The sequence below is a fragment of the Dermacentor andersoni genome, chromosome 2 (assembly GCF_023375885.2).
Source record: "Dermacentor andersoni chromosome 2, qqDerAnde1_hic_scaffold, whole genome shotgun sequence".
In the NCBI taxonomy this organism is placed as follows: Eukaryota; Metazoa; Arthropoda; class Arachnida; order Ixodida; family Ixodidae; genus Dermacentor; species Dermacentor andersoni.
In genome coordinates this window covers 221559676-221579709 of record NC_092815.1, presented here as the reverse complement: position 1 = coordinate 221579709, position 20034 = coordinate 221559676, and the positions used below count along the sequence as shown (strand labels likewise).

General features: G+C 46.2%; 1 protein-coding gene across 4 annotated transcripts in view; it reads left to right on the top strand.

Annotated features, from left to right (window-relative positions):
- LOC126539993 (tRNA-queuosine alpha-mannosyltransferase) overlaps positions 1–20034 on the top strand; it is a 121623-nt gene that overhangs the window by 9813 nt on the left and 91776 nt on the right. For 3 of the 4 annotated variants that reach the window (XM_055075777.2, XM_055075773.2, XM_055075774.2), the window contains exon 2: positions 15055–15120. The exons of the other annotated variant lie outside the window; for it this stretch is intronic. In XM_055075777.2, the coding sequence (XP_054931752.2) occupies positions 15055–15120 (66 nt within the window). The remainder of the gene's footprint in view (positions 1–15054; positions 15121–20034) is intronic. 4 annotated transcript variants of the gene reach the window in all.

Below are 20034 nucleotides of genomic sequence, written 5' to 3'. Positions count from 1 at the left end.
AAGAGTGGGTGACAAAGGTCTGTTGGTACTGAGGAAGGATTCAGAGGTCAAAGAAGAAATCTCAAGTTCTTCCAAAGGAGTGATATGCGCTATGGCGATACCATGTGGCAACACATGCGACGAAAATCCAAAATTGAGGATGGGCACGCGAGTGCAGTTTTCGCGGATCCGGATTAAGGTGCTCGGTAGGGCAATACTGTGCCACAAAACCACGTCAGTAAGTGGCGACACGACGTACTTGCCATCAGGTACGGGAGGACAGGGCGTCAGGAGGACATTTGTAGCCGCCTGTGGAGACAGCCTTGCAAACTCAGCAGAACATAAGCGGTGTGAAGCACAAGTTGTTGCGTCAGCAGGAAGCGGCAGATCCAACTGTACAACACCTGCGGAGCAGTCAATTTGGGCAGAGTGTTTCGAAAGAAAGTCGAGGTTGAGAATTAGGTCATGTGGACAGTGGTCAAGGATGATAAATAGAACAACGGTATAATGGCCCTCAATGGTCACACGTGCTGTGCACATTCCAAGGACAGGTGAAGTACTCCCATCGGCGACTCACACAGTGCACGGTACGGCTGGTGTCAGAACCTTTTTGAGCCTTCGGCGGAGAGCAGCGCTTATAACTGAAAGCTGTGCTCCTGTATCAACGAGAGATCTAACAGGAACGCCATCAACTTCAATGTCCAGTAGGTTTCCACATGTAGGCAGGGTCAACAGAGGATTTGTGGGCTGGGTCGGAGTTGCAGCTTCACCTCCGGGAGCTGCACTGCCTAGTTTCCCGAAGCGAAGCGACTGGTTGCAGAAGGGGACGAAGAGTGGTGAACGAGAGGCGAACGGGACCTACGACCTTGCGGAGATGGGGAGCGGCTGGATCCTGGTGGAGCACTGTCGGCGTTGATGTTCCTGGTCGGCGTATAGGGCGAGAAAGTACGATTGTCTGGTACTTGGCGGTAGTGACTCGGAGACGACCACTGAGGCGACGACCAATGGTTGCGGCAATGACGGGCGATGTGTCCAATACCGGAACAATTAAAACAGATAGGTTTATCATCCGCTGTGCGCCAGTCAGCTGGGTTGCGACGGAGGGGCGGAAAGCTTTGCGTCTGGGAGCGGGCGGCCGGAGAAATCTGGTAGATGTTTGTATGGCAGACCGAGCAGAGAGATGGGATGTCCAAACTTGCTATTTCCTCCCGAACAACCGCTTGTATAAGGGAGATAGCGGACACGCTTTCCTGGCACTCGGAACGAACTGGAGCCGGAGCCATGGCCTCAAGCTCACGGCGAACGATGCTCGTGATATCTTCCGGTCCTGTGGGCTGAACGAAGCGCGGCGGGTCTTCGCAAGAACATGTCGCAGCGGTATTGGACAATCGGTCGAAAGTTTCAGCGACGCGGCAGCCTTTCGCTTGTTCGAAGCGCCGGCACTCCTTTATAATTGCATCCACAGTGGCACAATCCTTACACATCAGGAGATTGAAGGCATCGTCTTGCAATACCTTTCAGTATGTGACCAATCTTGTCTACCTCGGTCATGTTGTTATCAGCCTTGCGACAGAGGGCCAGCACAACCTGTATGTAGACGACATAGGATTCTGTGGATGTCTGAGCGCCACACGCAAGTTCTTTTTTTGTTGCCAGCTGACGACCGACAGGTCTGCCAAACTGGTCTTGCATTTTTTCTTTGCAGACATCCCAGCTCGTTAGGTCAGCTTCGTGTGTGTCGTACCATTGCCTCGCAGTTCCTCAGATAAAATACCACGTTTGCTAGCATCATTGTTGGATCCCACCTGTTGTCGCACCCTCATTCGTACATCGTAAGCCAGTCCTCGACGTCGGCGTTGTCCGTGCCACAAAATGTCCCTGGGTCCCGTGGATGAGTGAGGATGACTGTTGGCATGGGCTGCTGAGGTGTTGTCACTTGTGTCGGTTGATTTGCCATTGTGGCAGCAGGTAGATGACGTCCGCTGCGAAGTTCTGTGATTCTACCCCGCACCTTCCACCAAAATGTTGCAGGAAGAAAGCAGGCCCACGAGTGTAAAATAACGTATATTTACAACTGGCGTATATGGCGTTCATGCAACTGCCAGACTTCGTCTACATCTAGTCTAATTCAACTTCTTCGTTCCCTTCACCGTAACAATATGAATTGGACATTATGTTCTATGTAGGTGATTAAAAGATGCACTAACAAACACTTGTTGTTAAAATAGTTAAAATTTTTAAATTGAAACTGAGACATAGCGAAGTTGTATCTGCCTAGCTAGAATCCTAGCTGACACTACTACCCAGATGTCAAAGAGGCATCCTAGGACATCCAATACGTTTGGACATTGGGGACATCCTAAGGATGTACCAAAATAACCCTGAAAAGCTCCCAAGTGAAACACTGAAAGAGCTCCTATGGATGTCCTGGTTGGGTTTTACCTTTAGTTGTCATTGGGACATTATTAGGGTGTCTTATCCCTGCATAGAACTTAGTCTGGATGTTATTACTCAATTATTTGTTTATGCTACCCTGTGGCTTTCCAAGCTGGTAAGGTGCCATGCAAAGCAAGTGTGAAAATTTTAATGTTACAGCAATAAATAACGATGTTCAATTTTCTTTAGGAATATGTAATGGTGGAACGCCAGTAGTGCAAGAAAAGCTGCTCCACCGCGAGGGTTTGCAGTGCACATGTGCTACGTGTGCTATAGACGTTGTGAATGCTGCTAGGCTACTTCGCGTGCAGTGTGTAGCATGCAATGCCTCACGTGCGCAAGAGTAGACACATTGTGTGCAGTCCTTAGGACCTGGCACAGCCGGGAGGATGTTTAGCCAACTAAAGTTCTCAGTGTGATCAGATAATGTGCATGCATGAGCTTGAGATGTTATAGTTTTGGGTGATAATTTGAACATATCGGAAAACCTGTTCCTTTTTCTCGAACATCCAGAACACCAACTAGTAATGTGTGGGCTATAAAAAGGTCAGGGTGTGACATCTTCGGGATGCCCCTGTTAAGATAAGCTAAAATATTGAGTAAACTTAAAGAGAGTGCTTATCTGGGAAGCAGACACACAGCCATGTCGCACACTTTTTCCTGATGCACGCACGCAGAAAATATTTTGCCTGCCGATTCCACATCCGAATCATGTCTGTGATGGAGTGTTTTTCAGATCTTGCTGATTAGGACGCCGCTTGGAAGTCCACTGGACGCCTCTATTGGGACGTATAAGTCTTTCTGGGATGTTGTGGGATTTTTTGCCTCGTCTGGGTATTGCAACACTTTAGAGATATCCATACCCAAAATGTGGAAAAACATGCATTGGTGTTGCAGTTATTGTTCCAAACTCTTAGAGGGAGGTCCTTGTGATACTGTTGGAAGGAATGCCAATTAAGTTCGTGGCACATTTTGCAGATACAGATATCAAAATTGGTGTTAGTCTCACAATCACTGCTAAGCATGGCATGACTTCTGAATTGCTCAATTTCGCTGTTTCAATACGTAATGTAAAGTGAACAAGAAGTTAATTGTTGAATCTTTTCAATTATAGGTATCTGGACATGGTGATTTGGCGTGCAAGTTATGGGCGCCTCTTCAGATAACGTACTTGAACAGATTAAATTGCACTTTCACGATGATCTATAAAGGGCCCTGTGACCATTTTATACCCTTGTGTACCTTATCTAATCTCGAGGTGAATGCAAAAAGAATTATGAAAATAGATGCGGCCAAACAAAAGTTATATAACTTACAAATTGAAAGTAAAAGCAGACGACAGACAGAGACATGAACTTTCACACTTCATTCATCGATAACTTGTAATTGAAACAAGGCTTACATTCCCAAACCGGAAGCTTTCTTCACGTTGTGGTCTTCCCACCATAGGCCGCAGCGGCAGTAGCCTATTTGATGGCATTGTTACCACGATTACAATAACCACATCCAGAACGAGTCACCAGTAAGCAGAGACGACGAGATGCAATTCAGGCAAGATGTACGATTGCATTCGACCTCGAAAGTCACTGGATATGGTGGCGCCATGTAATTAGGGCGTCTGCAATTGTGACTTCACATGCGCAGTAAATTTTATAAATATCCATCATGTGTTTATCAAAAATATACAAAATGAAGTGTACACACTATCTATACGTACTTCCTATGTGCAAATGCTTGTGTTTGCATTCTACTTCGAGTGTAGACTATTGGACAGTGCATTTAGTACCAGTTGCAAGTGAAATTAAATTGTATTGCACAAGTACAACGCATAAAACTTATTTTAAGCTGGCCATTGTATGTGTGACACATTGCGCCACATAAGCTGCCAAAAATTGTTCATGCTGCAGCCTGCACAGAAACTGACTTCAGGAGCAAATTAAAATATCAAATTCTCAGATTTCAGGGCTTTTTCTGGCACAGGAGGCATTGCCAAGTCCTATAAGTAGCAAACATGGAATGAAAATGAGATGCATAATTTAGGGTGCAGAGCCCTTTTAAAAAAAACCTTCTCTAGCTAAAATAAGGCACAATATACTGTATTGCAAACATGCCTGAATTTAACCTCGGCATATTGACACGTGTACTTGTTTCAACAAGCGTAAGACAGCTGACATAAGGAAGTATAATATGGATAGAATTGAACATGCTCTCAGGAACGGAGAAAGCCTAAAAACAGCGAATAAGAAACTAGGAATTGGCAAGAATCAGATGTATGCGCTAAGAGACAAAGCCAGCAATATCATTACTAATATGGATGAGATAGTTGAAGTGGCTGAGGAGTTCTATAGAGATTTATACAGTACCAGTGCCACCCACGACGATAATGGAAGAGAGAATAGTTTAGAGGAATTCGAAATCCCACAGGTAACACCGGAAGAAGTAAAGAAAGCCTTGGGAGCTATGCAAAGGGGGAAGGCAGCTGGGGAGGATCAGGTAACAGCAGATTTGTTGAAGGATGGCGGGCAGATTGTTCTAGAAAAACTGGCCACCCTGTATACGCAATGTCTCATGACTTCAAGCGGACCAGAATCTTGGAAGAACGCTAACATAATCCTAATCCATAAGAAAGGGGACCGCCAAAGACTTGAAAAATTATAGACCGATCAGCTTACTGTCCGTTGCCTACAAAGTATTTACCAAGGTAATTGCAAATAGCATCAGGAACACCTTTGACTTCCGTCAACCAAAGGACCAGGCAGGATTCCGTAAAGGCTACTCAACAATAGACCATATTCACACTATCAATCAGGTGATAGAGAATTGTGCGAAATATAACCAACCCTTATATATAGCTTTCATTGATTATGAGAAAGCATTTGATTCAGTCGAAACCTCAGCAGTCATGGAGGCATTACGGAATCGGGGTGTAGATGAGCCGTATGTAAAAATACTGAAAGATATCTATAGCGACTCCACAGCCACCTTAGTCCTCCATAAAGAAAGCAACAAAATCCCAATAAAGAAAGGCGTCAGGCAGGGAGATACGATCTCTCCCGTGATATTCACAGTGTGTTTACAGGAGGTATTCAGAGACCTGGATTGGGAAGAATTGGGGATAAGAGTTAATGGAGAATACCTTAGTAACTTGCGATTCGCTGATGATATTGCCTTGCTTAGTAGCTCAGGGGACCAACTGCAATGCATGCTCACTGACCTGGAGAGGCAAAGCAAAAGGGTGTGTCTAAAAATTAATCTGCAGAAAACTAAAGTAATGTTTAACAGTCTCGGAAGAGAACAGCAGTTTACGATACGTAGCGAGACACTAGAAGTAGTAAGGGAATACATCTACTTAGGGCAGGTAGTGACCGTGGATCCGGATCAGGAGACTGAAATAATCAGAAGAATAAGAATTGGCTGGGGTGCATTTGGCAAGCATTCTCAGATCATGAACAGCAGGTTTCCATTATCCCTCAAGAGAAAAGTAAATAACAGCTGTGTCTTACCAGTAGTCACGTACGGGGCAGAAACCTGGAGGCTTACGAAAAGGGTTCTACTCAAATTGAGGACGACGCAACGAGCTATGGAAAGAAGAATGATAGGTGTAACGTTAAGGGATAAGAAAAGAGCAGATTGGGTGAGGGTAGAAACGCGAGTTAATGACATCTTAGTTGAAATCAAGAAAAAGAAATGGGCATGGGCAGGACATGTAATGAGGAGGGAAGATAACCAATGGTTATTAAGAGTTACGGACTGGATTCCAAGGGAAGGGAAGTGTAGCAGGGGGCGGCAGGAAGTTAGGTGGGCGGATTAGGGAAAACATGGCCACAATTAGTACATGACTGGAGTAGTTGGAGAAGTATGGGAGAGGCCTTTGCCCTGCAGTGGGCGTAACTAGGCTGATGATGATGATGACTTGTCTTTATCGGGTGACACATTTCACCGCCTAACAAATATTATCGCACAGCGCAGGACACACCTGCACGTATCAGAAGTTTCTGGAATGTTATCGATGGTTCCATCCGCTGTGTGTGACCAAACCTTGTGTAATCTGATTGCATGTGTGCGCGACGCGAACAATGTAGAACTTTGTGGCATGCGGGTCACAGCGATTACTCTGGAACATTCGACGACTGATGTATAAAAGTCGACGCGCTTGACCCACTCACCAGATTTTCAATGATCGGCAAGTGTATTCGCCGCTATCGTTCTTTGAGCTGCCTGCTTTTGAGGGCACAAGTTCACCCAATAAAACGCTAGTTTCTTTAATCAAAGTTTTGCTGCCTTCTTCACCATCACTACCACGTGACATCTGGTGAAGGTGCTTTACGTTCATGTACCGGACGCCCCCGACAAGCTGTAATTCAAGCCCAGACCGCAAAGACGACACCAACGTCGCCCCGGAACATTGAGCAAGCCGCCAGCTACAGCAGCTGCCCCCGGAACACGGTCTTCTACCAGATACGAACAAGAAGATCGTCCAGTGACGACCAAGAAGATATCCACAAAGGCAGCCGCAGCGGCCCCAATAATTCTGAAGCAGCCCAGGGAACCACCGACGTTCCGCGGTTCCACATTTGAGGACCCGAAAAGCTGGCTCGAGGCGTATGAGAAGGTCGCTATGTTTAACAGCTGGGACAATGACGAACAGCTGCGACATGTCTATTTCGCATTGGCAGACGCCGGCAGGACGTGGTTCGAGAATCGAGAAGCCACCTTGACGACATGGGACGTGTTCCGAAGTGGCTTCCTGCAAACATTTACAGGCGTCGTGCGAAAGGAGCGAGCCCGGGCTCTACTGGAGACCAGAGCGCAGCTGCCAAATGAGACGATCACGATCTTCACGGAGGAGATGAGCTGTCTTTTCCGCCACGCCGACCCAGAAATGTCCGAGGAGAAGAAAGTCCGCCTACTGATGCGTGGTGTAAAGGAGGAACTTTTTGCTGGAATGGTAAGAAGCCCACCGAAGACCGTCGACGAGTTTCTTCGGGAGGTGACGAGCATTGAGAAAACTGGAAATGCGGAACCGGCAATTCGACCGCCGCGCCAAGTCAATAAACTATGCCGGAGTTCAATCACTGGCCACCGACGACCTGCGCGAGACTATCAGGGCAGTCGTACGAGAGGAGCTTCAGAAGTTCTTCCCTTCATCGCAACCTCAAGTGGCCTCAATCGTCGAAATCGTCAAAGAAGTCCAGCGATCGCTTGGAGTTCTCGAGGTGCAACGATAATCATCGCAGCCTCGGCCAGAAGCGATGACCTACGCCGCCGTCGTCCGCAGTCAAGGTCCCCCTCCATGACTGCGCCAGGGCCCTGTAACACCGCAATTCCGTTGACCGCCGCCACCAGCACGCCCACCCGTCACCCAGCGCAGCTACCCGAGGAAAACAGACGTTTGGGCACCGCCCGCTCTGCTACCACTGCAGAGAAGCGGGTCACCTCTACCGACGATGCCCATACCGGGAGATGGGACTTCGAGGGTTCGCCGTCAACGCTCCGCACCCGCAGCAAGGTGAATGCCCTCGCGATATCGCCGACTACATCGCCGCTACTCAGTGAAGCTCTCGACGACCGTCCTGTTCGCCATCACCAGGCCGCTACCTGTCGCCACGGCGCCGACCATACACTGGCCTAGCCCGGGGCCGGTCAGCGAGCCCAAAACTAAAAGCTGCAATGCGGTTGCTGTTCATCAAACTGACAAAAATCCTCTGCCGCCGCCGAAGAAACAACCTCGATGACATAACAAGATGCCGCCGTCCCGACGAAGTCTGGAAGCAAAGAATACGACGACGAAAGACGACCTGACGACGTCACATACCAGCCACAGGTCAACGCGACACAGCCGTGATCCGACGCCAAGACCAAACTGTAATGCAAGACAAAGAACCACCGACCTCGACGTGCTTCTCGACGACCACGCAGTCACCGCCTTAGTCGACACAAGGGCTGATTACTCCGTCATGAGTGGACACATCGCTGCCCAGTTGAAGAAAGTTAAAACTGCATGGGAAGGCCCTCAAATTCGGACTGCTGGAAGACACCTCATAATGCAGCTGAAATGTGCATGGCAAGAATTCACGACAGGACTTACCCTGCCACCTTCATTATCCTCCAGCAGTGTTCACAAGACGTCATTGTCGGCACGTACTTCCTGAACCAACACGGCGCCATCATCGACCTGAAGTCGAAGTCAATAACGCTGTTGGAAGATCAAGCGATACCACCGGAGAGCCTTCCTAGTCACTGCACATTGAGCGTGCTGAAAGATCAAGTGAGCATCCCGCCTCGCTCCGGCATTGTTATTTTGGCCGGCGCCGAAACACTTGCTGACATAGAAGGTGTCATCGAAAGTGACCAACGTCTACTGCTCGACCGTGAAATTTGCGTCGCAAGAGGGATCGCTCGACTGCATGGTGGAAACACGAAAGTGTTGCTGACAAACTTCCGCCAGGAGTTCAAGCACATCAAAAAGGGCTCGACGATCGCATGCATCCAGGAAATTCTGGACACCAGCAGTGCTTTTGTCCTCTCAAATTCTGCCGCATCTACCCCGACAACCGTAGTTCCTGAACCAGACTTTGACATAAATCCAATTCTACCCGTGATTAAGCAGCAACAGCTCAGGAAGTCTGCTTCGGCGATACAAAGAGTGCTTTTTGGCATCATCAAGGATTCGACGAACATCAGTCGCAAAGCATCGCATAATAACCGAAGAGTGTGCTCGATCACTCTGCCAGAGCCCTGCCAGAGAATGTGAAGCTATAAGGCACCAAGTCGACGAAATGCTGTGCGACGTCATCATCCAGCCGTCGAAAAGCCTGTGGACATCACCTGTGGTCTTGGTGAAGAAAAAGGATGGAACCCTACGTTTTTGCATTGATTATTGTTGTCTGAACAAGATCACAAAGAAGGACGTATACTCCATCCCACGAATAGACGACGCATTGGACCGGCTCTGCAACGCTAAATACTTCTCGTCGATGGACCTCAACTCTGGCTATTGCAAATAGAAGTCGACAAAAGAGATAGTGAAAAGACCGCCTTCATCACCCCAGACGGTCTCTACGACTTCAAGGTTATGCCATTCGGACTGTGCTTGGCGCTTGCAATATTCCAGCATGTGATGGACACGGTTTTAGCAGGGTTGAAGTGGCAGACCTGTCTCGTTTACTTGGAGGACGTCGTCGTCTTCGCCGGAAATTTGACGATCACCTCAGGCGGCTTGCGACAGTACGAGAGGCCATCAAGTCATCAGGGCTCACTCTGAAGCTGGAAAAGTGCCGCTTTGCTTACGATGAGCTTCTGTTCCTAGGCCACGTAATCAGCAAATCTGGTGTCCGCCGAGACCCGCAAAAGACAGCTGTAATCGCACAGTTCCCGCAACCCATCGACAAGAAGGCAGTGCATAGATTCCTTGGCATGTGGGCCTACTACAGGCGCTTTTTTAAGGACTTTTCACGCATCGCTGAGCCGTTGACACGTCTCACTAAATGTGATGTTTAGTTCAAGTGGGAAACACCGCAGGCCGACGCATTTGAAGAACTCAAATGATGCATGCAGTCGTCACCGGTACTTGCGCACTTTGACGAGTACACCGATACAGAAATCCATACTGACGCCATTAGCCTAGGCCTCGGTGCCATTCTAGTCCAGAGGAGAAACGGAGTCGAACAAGTGATAGCTTACGCTAGCCGGTCGCTGTCAAAAGTGGAAGGCAACTATTCTACGATGGAAAAGGAATGCCTCGCCATCGTATCGGCTAAATTTCGCCCTTATCTATAGGGCAAGCCATTAAAAGTCGTCAGTCGTTGTGTTGGCTAGCGAATTTAAAGGATCCTTCATGACGACTGGCGTGGTGGAGCCTCAGACTACAAGAATATGACATCACTGTAACCTACAAGTCCGGACAAAAACACTCTGATGCCAATTGCCTATCACGCGCCCCCATTGACCCGCCGCCACAAGATAACGAGAATGACGACACCTTCCTTGGAATAATAAGCGCGGAAGACTTCGCTGAACAGCAACGGGCAGACCTGGAGCTAAAAGGCCTCGTCGAGTATTTGGAAGGGAACACCGACGTAGTACCTAGGGCATTTAAGCACGGATTGTCTACGTTCACATTACAAAACAACTTGCTCGTAAAGAACTTCGCACCAGTCCACGCCAACTACCTTCTTGTGGTTCTGAGCACGAGGTCGCGGGATCGAATCCCGGCCACGGCGGCCGCATTTCGATGGGGGCGAAATGCGAAAACACCCGTGTACTTAGATTTAGGTGCACGGTAAAGAACCCCAGGTGGTCGAAATTTCCGGAGTCCTCCACTACGGCGTGCCTCATAATCAGAAAGTGGTTTTGGCACGTAAAACCCCATAATTTCATTTCATTTTTTCTTGTGGTTCTGTCGGTGCTGCGTCCAGAAGTACTGCGCGCCTTACATGTCGATCCGACCACCGGGCACCTCGGTTTCTCCCGCACGCTATTGAGGATACAAGAAAGGTATTACTCGCCGCGCCTAACCGCCGACGTTGCCCGTTACGTCAAGACATGCCGAGACTGTCAGCGACGCAAGACACCACCCACGAGGCCAACGGGATTACTACAGCTGATCAAGCCTCCTTGCCAACCGTTTCAGCAGATCGGGATGGACTTGTTGGGACCGTTTGCGACGTCAACATCCGGAAATAAGTGGATCGTCTTGGTGACGGATTACCTCACCTGCTTCGCTCGAACTAAAGCTCTGCCGAAAGGTAGTGCAGCCGAAGTGCAAAATTTTTCATCGAAAGACTTGGTCAAAGCCCACATGGACATGCAGCAATTTCTTTTTTTCTTTAGCAGTTTTCTTTTTGTGAATTCCTTTTTGATGTGTCATTATTTATCGTAGGTGAGCTACGAATCACAGTGTGGCTAAGGCTTTCCTGACATTGCTAAAATTTTCAGCCCCTGCTTCCAATATGGCAACACGATCCCTCACGCAGACTGCAGTGCCAGTCTGATTACGCTCGCTTCCAATGGCATACCACACTTGTAGACAACCTTCCGTGGCAACAAAGGGAAGGCTACGGAGGCACTTCTGAATAGCGCTTCTGAATAGCATTTTTGTCTGCTTTAGCTGGTGAAGAGAAAGCATTTACAACAACAAAATAAGTGCTCATCCTGTGTGGCTTTTCTTCTTGTGTCCTCGTTTTTTGTGCCTTTGTTCAAGGATGAACTCCCTCTAGAAAAAAAATGGCACTGGGCAGGTCATGTAATGCGCAGATTAGATAGCCATTGGACCATTAGGGTGACACAATGGGTAGAAAGAGAAGGGAAGCGTAGTAGAGGACAGCAGAAGAATAGGTGTTGTGACAAAATTAGGAAATTTGCAGGTGCTAGTTGGAATCGGTTGACGCAGGACAGGGGTAATTGGAGATCATAGGGAGAGGCCTTCGTTCTGCAGTGGACTTAATATAGGCTGATGATGATGATGAATTCTTACAAACTGGCCAAAATTTCAGTTCTTGTAAGAAACACCACTGATTGTTAAAGCTTATTTTGCTGCTTTTCTCTTGCCTGTTTTGGCAAATTCGAAATTGTCACATATGGAAGCAGCTCTGATTTAGTATCTGCTCCAAGAAACTAAAAGCACTGTCAAACACTGCTTGGCGCAGTAACACTGTGCAGAAGTTCTGCCCCTCTAACTTTGCCTTCATTAATTGCGAGTATGTAGTCCATGCTCTGCAGGCACAGCAGCCGAACAACTGTGCACCCAGTAAAAACTACCAGGAACCAAATGTTGCAAGTCTAGTGTTGGGTCGACTTTTCCATGGAAAAAGTGAAGGGAATGACTTTACGAGGAGTTGGCTGCATGACATTCCCTCCTAGTTCATTCCCTTCCTCCCTGGCTGAGAGAATGCAGCTGTGAATGCTACCAATCACGACTGTCTAAGCATAGAAAATAAAAAGGGGGGCAGGTTGACTGAGAATGCATCTAAACCGACAAATCCTAGCACGTTGTTGAAAATTTTTTTATTGTGCAATACGTAATCACAAATAAAATGGTGCACTTGGCAACAATAAATAGAGTCATGTCTGTCAGCTCATTCCACTGGTAAGCGAGTGTTCCAGCAAATACTGGTTAATGGGAGTGGTGGTGCTGTGTCTGTCCAGATGTCAACATCCTTAACATATTTCTTGTCATCATCATCGTTTGAATGGCAAAACATTTGAGTTGGTTTTATTAAGTCCTGGAATCCAAGAATTGGCATTGAATCACTTTGAACATGTGCAGCATAGTGCATTTCAGTTGCCAAATAAGAGCATAAATGTAAAGCGCCATTGGAGCATTAACTGAAAACGAGAGTGAGGAGTAAATGTGCTATGCTTGGCACACTCTGTGAGCGGCAGCACAAATGAACTACAACTGTAGGTAAGGCCATTGGGCAAGGTTAACTTTTGTTGATGCAATCAAATCTTGACATGATGCACCATTGCTGGTTGAACAAAAACAGGAGCGTTCATTTGTATTGTTATGCATTGCCAAGTGCTGTGGGTATGCACCATTAGGCAGTCAGCGCTGGCAATGAGAGCTATGCGATTATGCACCTTTATATTGGATATAAAACAGCACACTTGGAAAACCAGGACAAACAGATCATACTAGCTGTGTGTCATTCTGTCTGTTTCTTATATGTCTCATATATTTTTGTTTTATTTACATGATACTGCAGACCTTCTTGGTCCAAGCAGGAAGGGCAAATTCAGAAAAGGAAAAGTACTATGCATTGTACAAACAGCAATGTACATATATGTTAAGATGCACGCATGTGGATATAAAGCACTTCTAAATACATATAGAGATCTGGCACCTCCGAAAGGATCACAATGTAGCAAAAAGCTCTCTATTAGAAGTTAAAAAATATCGTTAATTTTAAAGTTTTTAATGTTTCCACACTTGAAAAGCACTTCAAGTAGTGAATTCCAGTCAATTATTGTTTTCGAGAAAAATGAGAACTTGTGGAAATTTGTTTTTGTGAAATGAGTCAAGCTATAGCTGAGTGTGCATCGTGTTTTGTGGGTGAAAGCTGCCGTGACTTATGGTGTGGCTGGGATGCTGAGCTTTCCATGTAACAAGGAGTGCAAAAATTCTATCCTTGCTATTTTACTGCTGGTACAGAGAAGTTTTATTTGATTAGTTTTCATGAGGAGAAATGGAGGGTCAGAATTCCTGTATTTGTAGATGAAGCGCACGGCGCACCGTTGAACCTTCTCAATCTGTGCAATATATTTTTTCATGTGAGGATCCCACAGCACGGCGGCATACTCGAGTTTTGGCCTAACAATAGATTCGTAAGCTAATTTCTTCACACTGGCAGGTGCTCCCCTTGTGTCTTAAAAACCTGGGTTTTTTCGTAGCAGATGAGGTTATAAAGTAAATGTGATCCCTCCAAGTAAGCTGGTTGTTAATGATTATGCCTAATATTTGTATCTTGTGTGCTGAGTCACAGATGTAGTGTTGAGGGTGTAGTTAAATGTAATATGGTGGTGCTCTTCCTGGTGATGCTCATAAATACTGTTTTTTCGAAGTTCAGTGACCTCCCCCATTTGTCACACCCAGACAAAACATCATTCAAAGCAGTATTCAGCAGGCTTAGAATTATTTCTTTAAACAACATGCAATCATCAGCAAAAAGGTTAATTTTGATATTTTCATCAATAAAGGAGACCATATCATCTATATGGACCAAAAACAATAGAGGTCCCAGCACACTCCCCTGTGGGACACCTGATGGGACCTCAAGTGGAGGGGAACCAAAACCGTCGATTTCCACACAAATGTATTGTGTTCTCTGCTTTAAGTAAGCAGCAATCCGTTTTATGAGGGATGCAGGTACTCCTGTTATGTTAAGCCTCAGAAGTAGTTTATCATGAGGAACCTTGTCAAATGCCTTACTGAAATCGAGATATATTATGTCAACTTGTCTGGAATTATCTAATGTGGCACTAAGGGTGTGAACAGCTGTTGTTAATTGTGTAATAGTTGAAAATCCCTTTCGAAAACCATGCTGACATGGACTGAGCGCAGAACTTGTATTTAGAATCTGCAATATATGATTTGCAACTATATGTTCAATGAGTTTACAGGAGAAACAGGTTAAGGGGATAGAACGGTAGTTCCCTACAAAAAGGTGGCCTCCGGTCTTGTGAATAGGCACAATTCCGGCTGTAAGCCAGTCGGGGGGTAATGCAGCTGACAGTGATTCATGAAAGATTTTGGTTATAAACTGGGCTAAGGATTCCGCAAAGCACCTTAAAGGGCCCCTCACCAGGTCTGGCCATCTTGAGCTGACAAGTGCAGAGCATACAATGCGTGCTAACGATCGTGTTTGCAAAAAATTACATTGCCATGTGCCGAGGAAAGGTCTAAAATTTCAATCCGAATGTCGTTTTCCCTTTCCCTCACGGCAACCGCGCTCCAAGCCGGACGGTGACGTACTCATGTCCGCAGTGTGACATTGCTCGGGGTGACACGTGACTTTGAGAATTATTCAAGGTAACATCTGTTATTTGTGTGATCTGTTGCTTGAATTGACAAATTGAAGTTTAGAGAAAAAATAAAACACACAAACAGAATGTCTCTGTGTTTTTTATTTTACTTCGCAGTGAAGCAAGCGAGATGTACTTCCGCTTCGTCTGCTTGTTCCCACGGTCGTGCAGTCACGTGCGTAGGTACCGAAACTATGCCATTTTCTGCCGTGCTCCAGCGCATTATCATGCTCTGCGATCCGCTTGTTGTGCCTCAGTATGCGTGTAGCACTGAATTGTACTGCTAGTGCTCTGTCCTTGTGCACAGCAGGCAAGAAGGCAAAATCATGCGCTGTGCGTAACCAGACAATCAGAACAGCTCGCATGTGACGCCGTCAGCAGAAGAGCGCAGTGCCACAAAAAAGGGGGGGGGAGAAATAAGAAATGAAGACGGGGCCTGTGACGTATGCGTCACGCGATCCTGGAAGTCCGGTATGGGAGAACGCAAGGGAAGAATTTCGCTTGCGGAGGCTAGATGGGGCAAATGTAGAGAAGGTCTTGCTTGGCAGTGGAGCTCGCCTCCTGAACTCATGGGTTTGCAGCACTGAAATATTTATATGTCAGCTATTAATGAGGCGATGTGAAAAATGTTTGCGGCAAAATACTCCCTAGAAGACACGTAACAACTTCCAGTATATAACTAAAATTTGCTATGGGGCCTGGTGAGGGACCCTTTAAGAAAGCATTGGGTATACCATCAGGACCAGTGGAACACTTCGGATCAAGTCTAAGAAGCATCTCCACGATGCCCTCATGAGAAACCAAAATAATGGGTTCGCGTAAGAAATCACAATGATTGTAATTATTAATATCATCATCGCTTCTGCAAAACACAGAACGAAAGTAGGAGTTAATGTGTGCTGCCATTTCTTCTGGACATGTGATGACATTGTCATTTACAACTACCTGTTTAATGGGCTGACTGTAATCCTGGAAACGATTGCAAAATTTACTTGGATTGTTCTGTATAAACTGTGGGAAGGTCTCAGTATAATAACGCTGTCTTGCCGAATGAATACTTGCGGACAATTTAACCGTCAATATTTCTAAGAAACTAGTTTTTGAGGACTTAGTTCTTTTTAGACGCATTATTTTTCTTTTCAAGTGGATAATGTGCCAGCTGATGCATGGATTTATCCCCTTCGTGCATATCTTTTTGTCAGGAATAAAATTACTAATGCAATAATGGCAGTGCTCCCTGAATGTTGCCCATAATTCTGGCACATTCTCAGCTTAAAACTTAAGTAATCCAGTACTGACTCGTCTCTTGCTTTTGAGTAGTCTTTTACGGTCTTATGTTTTATTGTGTTATTGCCTTTCAATAGAGCGAAGGATACTGCTACTATTTTATGGTCAGATATGCCTTTGTACACTGCAGTTAAAGTATCAGAAGTGCTATTGTTAATAAACACAGGTCAAGGATAGAGCCAGCAGATCCGCATACTCTAGTTGGCTCCATGACGAGTTGTTTTAGGTTATGAGCAAACATAATATCACAAAAGAACAACAGAGTCATGCATGGATTCGAAATTTCCATTACACTAATCAATGCTGGGAACATTGAAGTCGTCGGCAAGAATTGTGTTCTTCTTGCCAAACGACAAAATATGATCCTGCAACCTGCGCAGGTACTCATTTTTAGAATTTGGTAGTCTGTATAATGCGCATAGTATGAATGTGCGGCCATGGCATGTTGTCTCTAGAAAGACACTTTCATCGTTATCAATTTGTTGCAGGAGTGTGGCCTTAATGTTCTGTTTCAATAATGCAGTGATAACACCTCCACAAGATTCCCTGTCACGCCTGAAAATAGAATACGAAGGAGGAAAGACATAACCATTACTAATATCAGGTTGTAGCCAAGTCTCTGTTATGATCGCTACATGCGGATTGTGAGTAAGTGAAGCTATTTCAAGTGATTCAGCTTTATTAACTATGCTCTGCACATTTGTGTACAAAATAATGAAGTGTGAGGGATTTGGGCCTATAGAGGCAGTGCGACAGCTTGGGGTATGAGCATCCGCAGCAGGATGTGAAGAAAGCAGAACCCACTCATTTGTACCTTTGTTCCATACATATGTCTGATGGTTAACTGTCAGCTTGTCATTTATGAGCTTTACTTTGAGTTTATTTTTCCTCTCTGCTTTAGATGATTACCAAACTAACTTATACTTTCTTAAGGTTTCTTTGAAACCTTAAGAACCTTATTTATGAAATAGTCTGTCCCCTTTAGTTTTCTTACATTGGAAAATACATTTTTCTTTTTACATAGTCCTGTAAGCAAAGAATAACTGGACACTCCTTATGACTCGTTTTTCTCAGCCTGTGAATTCGAGCCACCGACGAAGTTTGCACACCTAAAATTTTGTGAAATATATCGATGAGCACCTTATCTTTGAGCATTTTTTCATTTTCTTTTTCGTCTTCAGGAATTCCACGGATAATCAGATTGGAATGATAGCTACGGTCTTCGATATCAGTAACCTTCATCTGTTGCATGTTAAATGACTGGTGAATAGATTTCACATGCTGTTCAATTGGCATTATCCTGTCAGTACTGATTACAAAATTGACAACACTTTTCTCTAATTGTTCGAGTGTAGTGGACAGAGTTTCAAGAGATGTGTCAAGTTTTTCTTGAGAAGCTTTCAAATCGGAAATATCTTTTTGCATCTGGCTCTGTGTTTCTATGATTTGAATGAACATGTTTTGAGCACTGGGAGCCGGATTGCTTACCACGTCACCACATAAGAGCAGTTTACATATGTGAACACACTCATAAGCCATTTCAACGCAACCCTTGGGCACAGTAGGACCAATAACATAGGATCCTCACTACAGCAAGAATAGAAACGAACCTGAATAAAAAGAGTGGAGGCATGTTCATTGCCAAGTCCTGGTGCGATCCACCCTGCCCAGCGAAGGCAAAGGTGTCCTTCATAGCTGCAGCAGATGGTGACGTCACGCCTGAACCGATGTGGCCGGCAGAGGGACAGCTGAGTCTTGGTGAGTCATGTTCACAGGCGGAGGTGGTAGTGTTTAGCGGTGACCAGTGGTCTCTGCTGCACGTGTCCAAGTTTATGCCGGCTGAAGCGAAGAACAGGGCCTGAATAAACAAGAGCGAAGGCATGTTCATTGCCAAGTCCTGGTGCGATCCACCCTGCCCACGTCGTTAAGGTGGCTTCTCGGTTCTCGAACCACATCCTGGCAGCGTCTTCCAATGCGAAGAAGACATGTCACAGTTTGTTGTCGCTGTTCCAACTGTTAAAAGCAGCGACCCTCTCATACGTCTCAAGCCAGGTTTCCGGGTCCTCGAATGTTGAACCACGGAACGTCGGAGGCTGTCTGGGCTGCTGCAGCACGATGGGGGATGCTGGGGCTGCCATTGGGATTGCCTTGGACACAATCTTCTTGGTCTTCTCAGGTAGAAGTTCGTGCTCCAGGGGCAGCTGTTGAAGACGGCGGCTTGCTCGATGGTCCGGGACTACGTTGGTGTTGTCTTTGCGGTCCGGGCTTGGGTCACGGGTTTGTGGTGGTGTCCAGTACATGAACGCAAAGCACCTCCACCAGATGTCACGTAGTGGTGACATTTAAGAACACAGTAGCAATACTGTGAAAGACAAAACTAACTTTTATTGCACTAACCTGTGCCCACAAAAACAGGCTACACTTATAGCACAACAATAGCGCTGAACACGGTCGGCGATCGTCGAAAATCTGATCAGCAGGTCAAGCGTGTCCGCTTTTATACATCAGTCATCGAATGTCCCCTTATAATCGCTGGGGCCCGCGTGCCTTCTACAAAGTTCTACATTATTCGCGTCGCGCACACGTGCGATCAGATTACACAAGGTTCAGCAACAACAGACAGCGGATGGAAGCATCGATAACAATCCAGAAACTTCCGATACATGCAGGCGCGTCCTGCGCTGTACGATAACATTTGTTAGGCGGTGAAACATGTCTCCCGATAAAGACAAACAAGTACACGTGTCACTATTATAGATACTGTAATTTTTGTAAATAGGCCCTCTCTACTTTTTGTTCCTCTTCTGTGCTTTCTCTAATTCTGTCCCCTTTTCACCACACCATCCTCCTCCTTTCTGGCCAAGTGTTAGGAGTGCAGCCAGCAAAATTTGTTCTTACTTCCAATATGCACAAATGTAGTTGCTTTTTTTCCGAATCAGACATGAGCTCATGTGGACACACCTTTCGTCTATTTGTTCTTGGCACGGTGGTGAAAAGTTTTGTCCATGTGCGTGGTAGAGGAGATCACCCCCGCCGTGACACTTCCCCCCCCCCCCCCTCAGACCGCACTTGCCCTCGACTTGCTTTCACATTCAAGCTTTCCCTTTCATCCATGTCACTCTTTCTGCACCTATCTCCTGAAACTTTTTTCCATGTAAAAGGGGGGAGGTGGTTCGACCTCCCCAGTCCCCCCCCTCCTGGCTATGCCAGTGGACTCTACTATACATTCCTGTGTACTTAGATGTAGGTGTACGTTAAAGAACACCAGGTGGTCGAAATTTCTGGAGTCCTCTACGGCATGCCTCATAATCAGAAAGTGGTCTTGGCACGTAAAATCCCATAATTTTTATATTATACATTGAACAAAGTCTGTTTAAATGTATGCAGTACATTTCAAATAGGGTGCAGGAGTGGGTTGTAAACGTGTAAATTCAAGGGGAAGAAACACTGACAAGTACTGTGCCATGCGGGGGACTCTTGGGTCCTTTGATGTTTTCCTTGCATGACTTTCGCATCTCCTAGGATTGGGCTTCCCTGCTTAGCACGTGTGTGGCACTCGTAGTCGGTAATTCTGCAGTAGCATGAGAGATAGCACAAGTGCTCCACTTCAAATGCCACCTGATGGGGGGGGGGGGGGGGGGGGGGGGGCGTCGTCTTTGGGTGTGGGAACTCACCACGTGGGCGACCAGGTGTGTGTTTTATGGAGTCATCTCGTAGACGCCTTCTTATTTGCTTGTGTGCACCTCCCTTCACATATCTGTCACATACCAGGACGGCATCGCTGTCTGGCAGAGGGCGAACATATTCGCT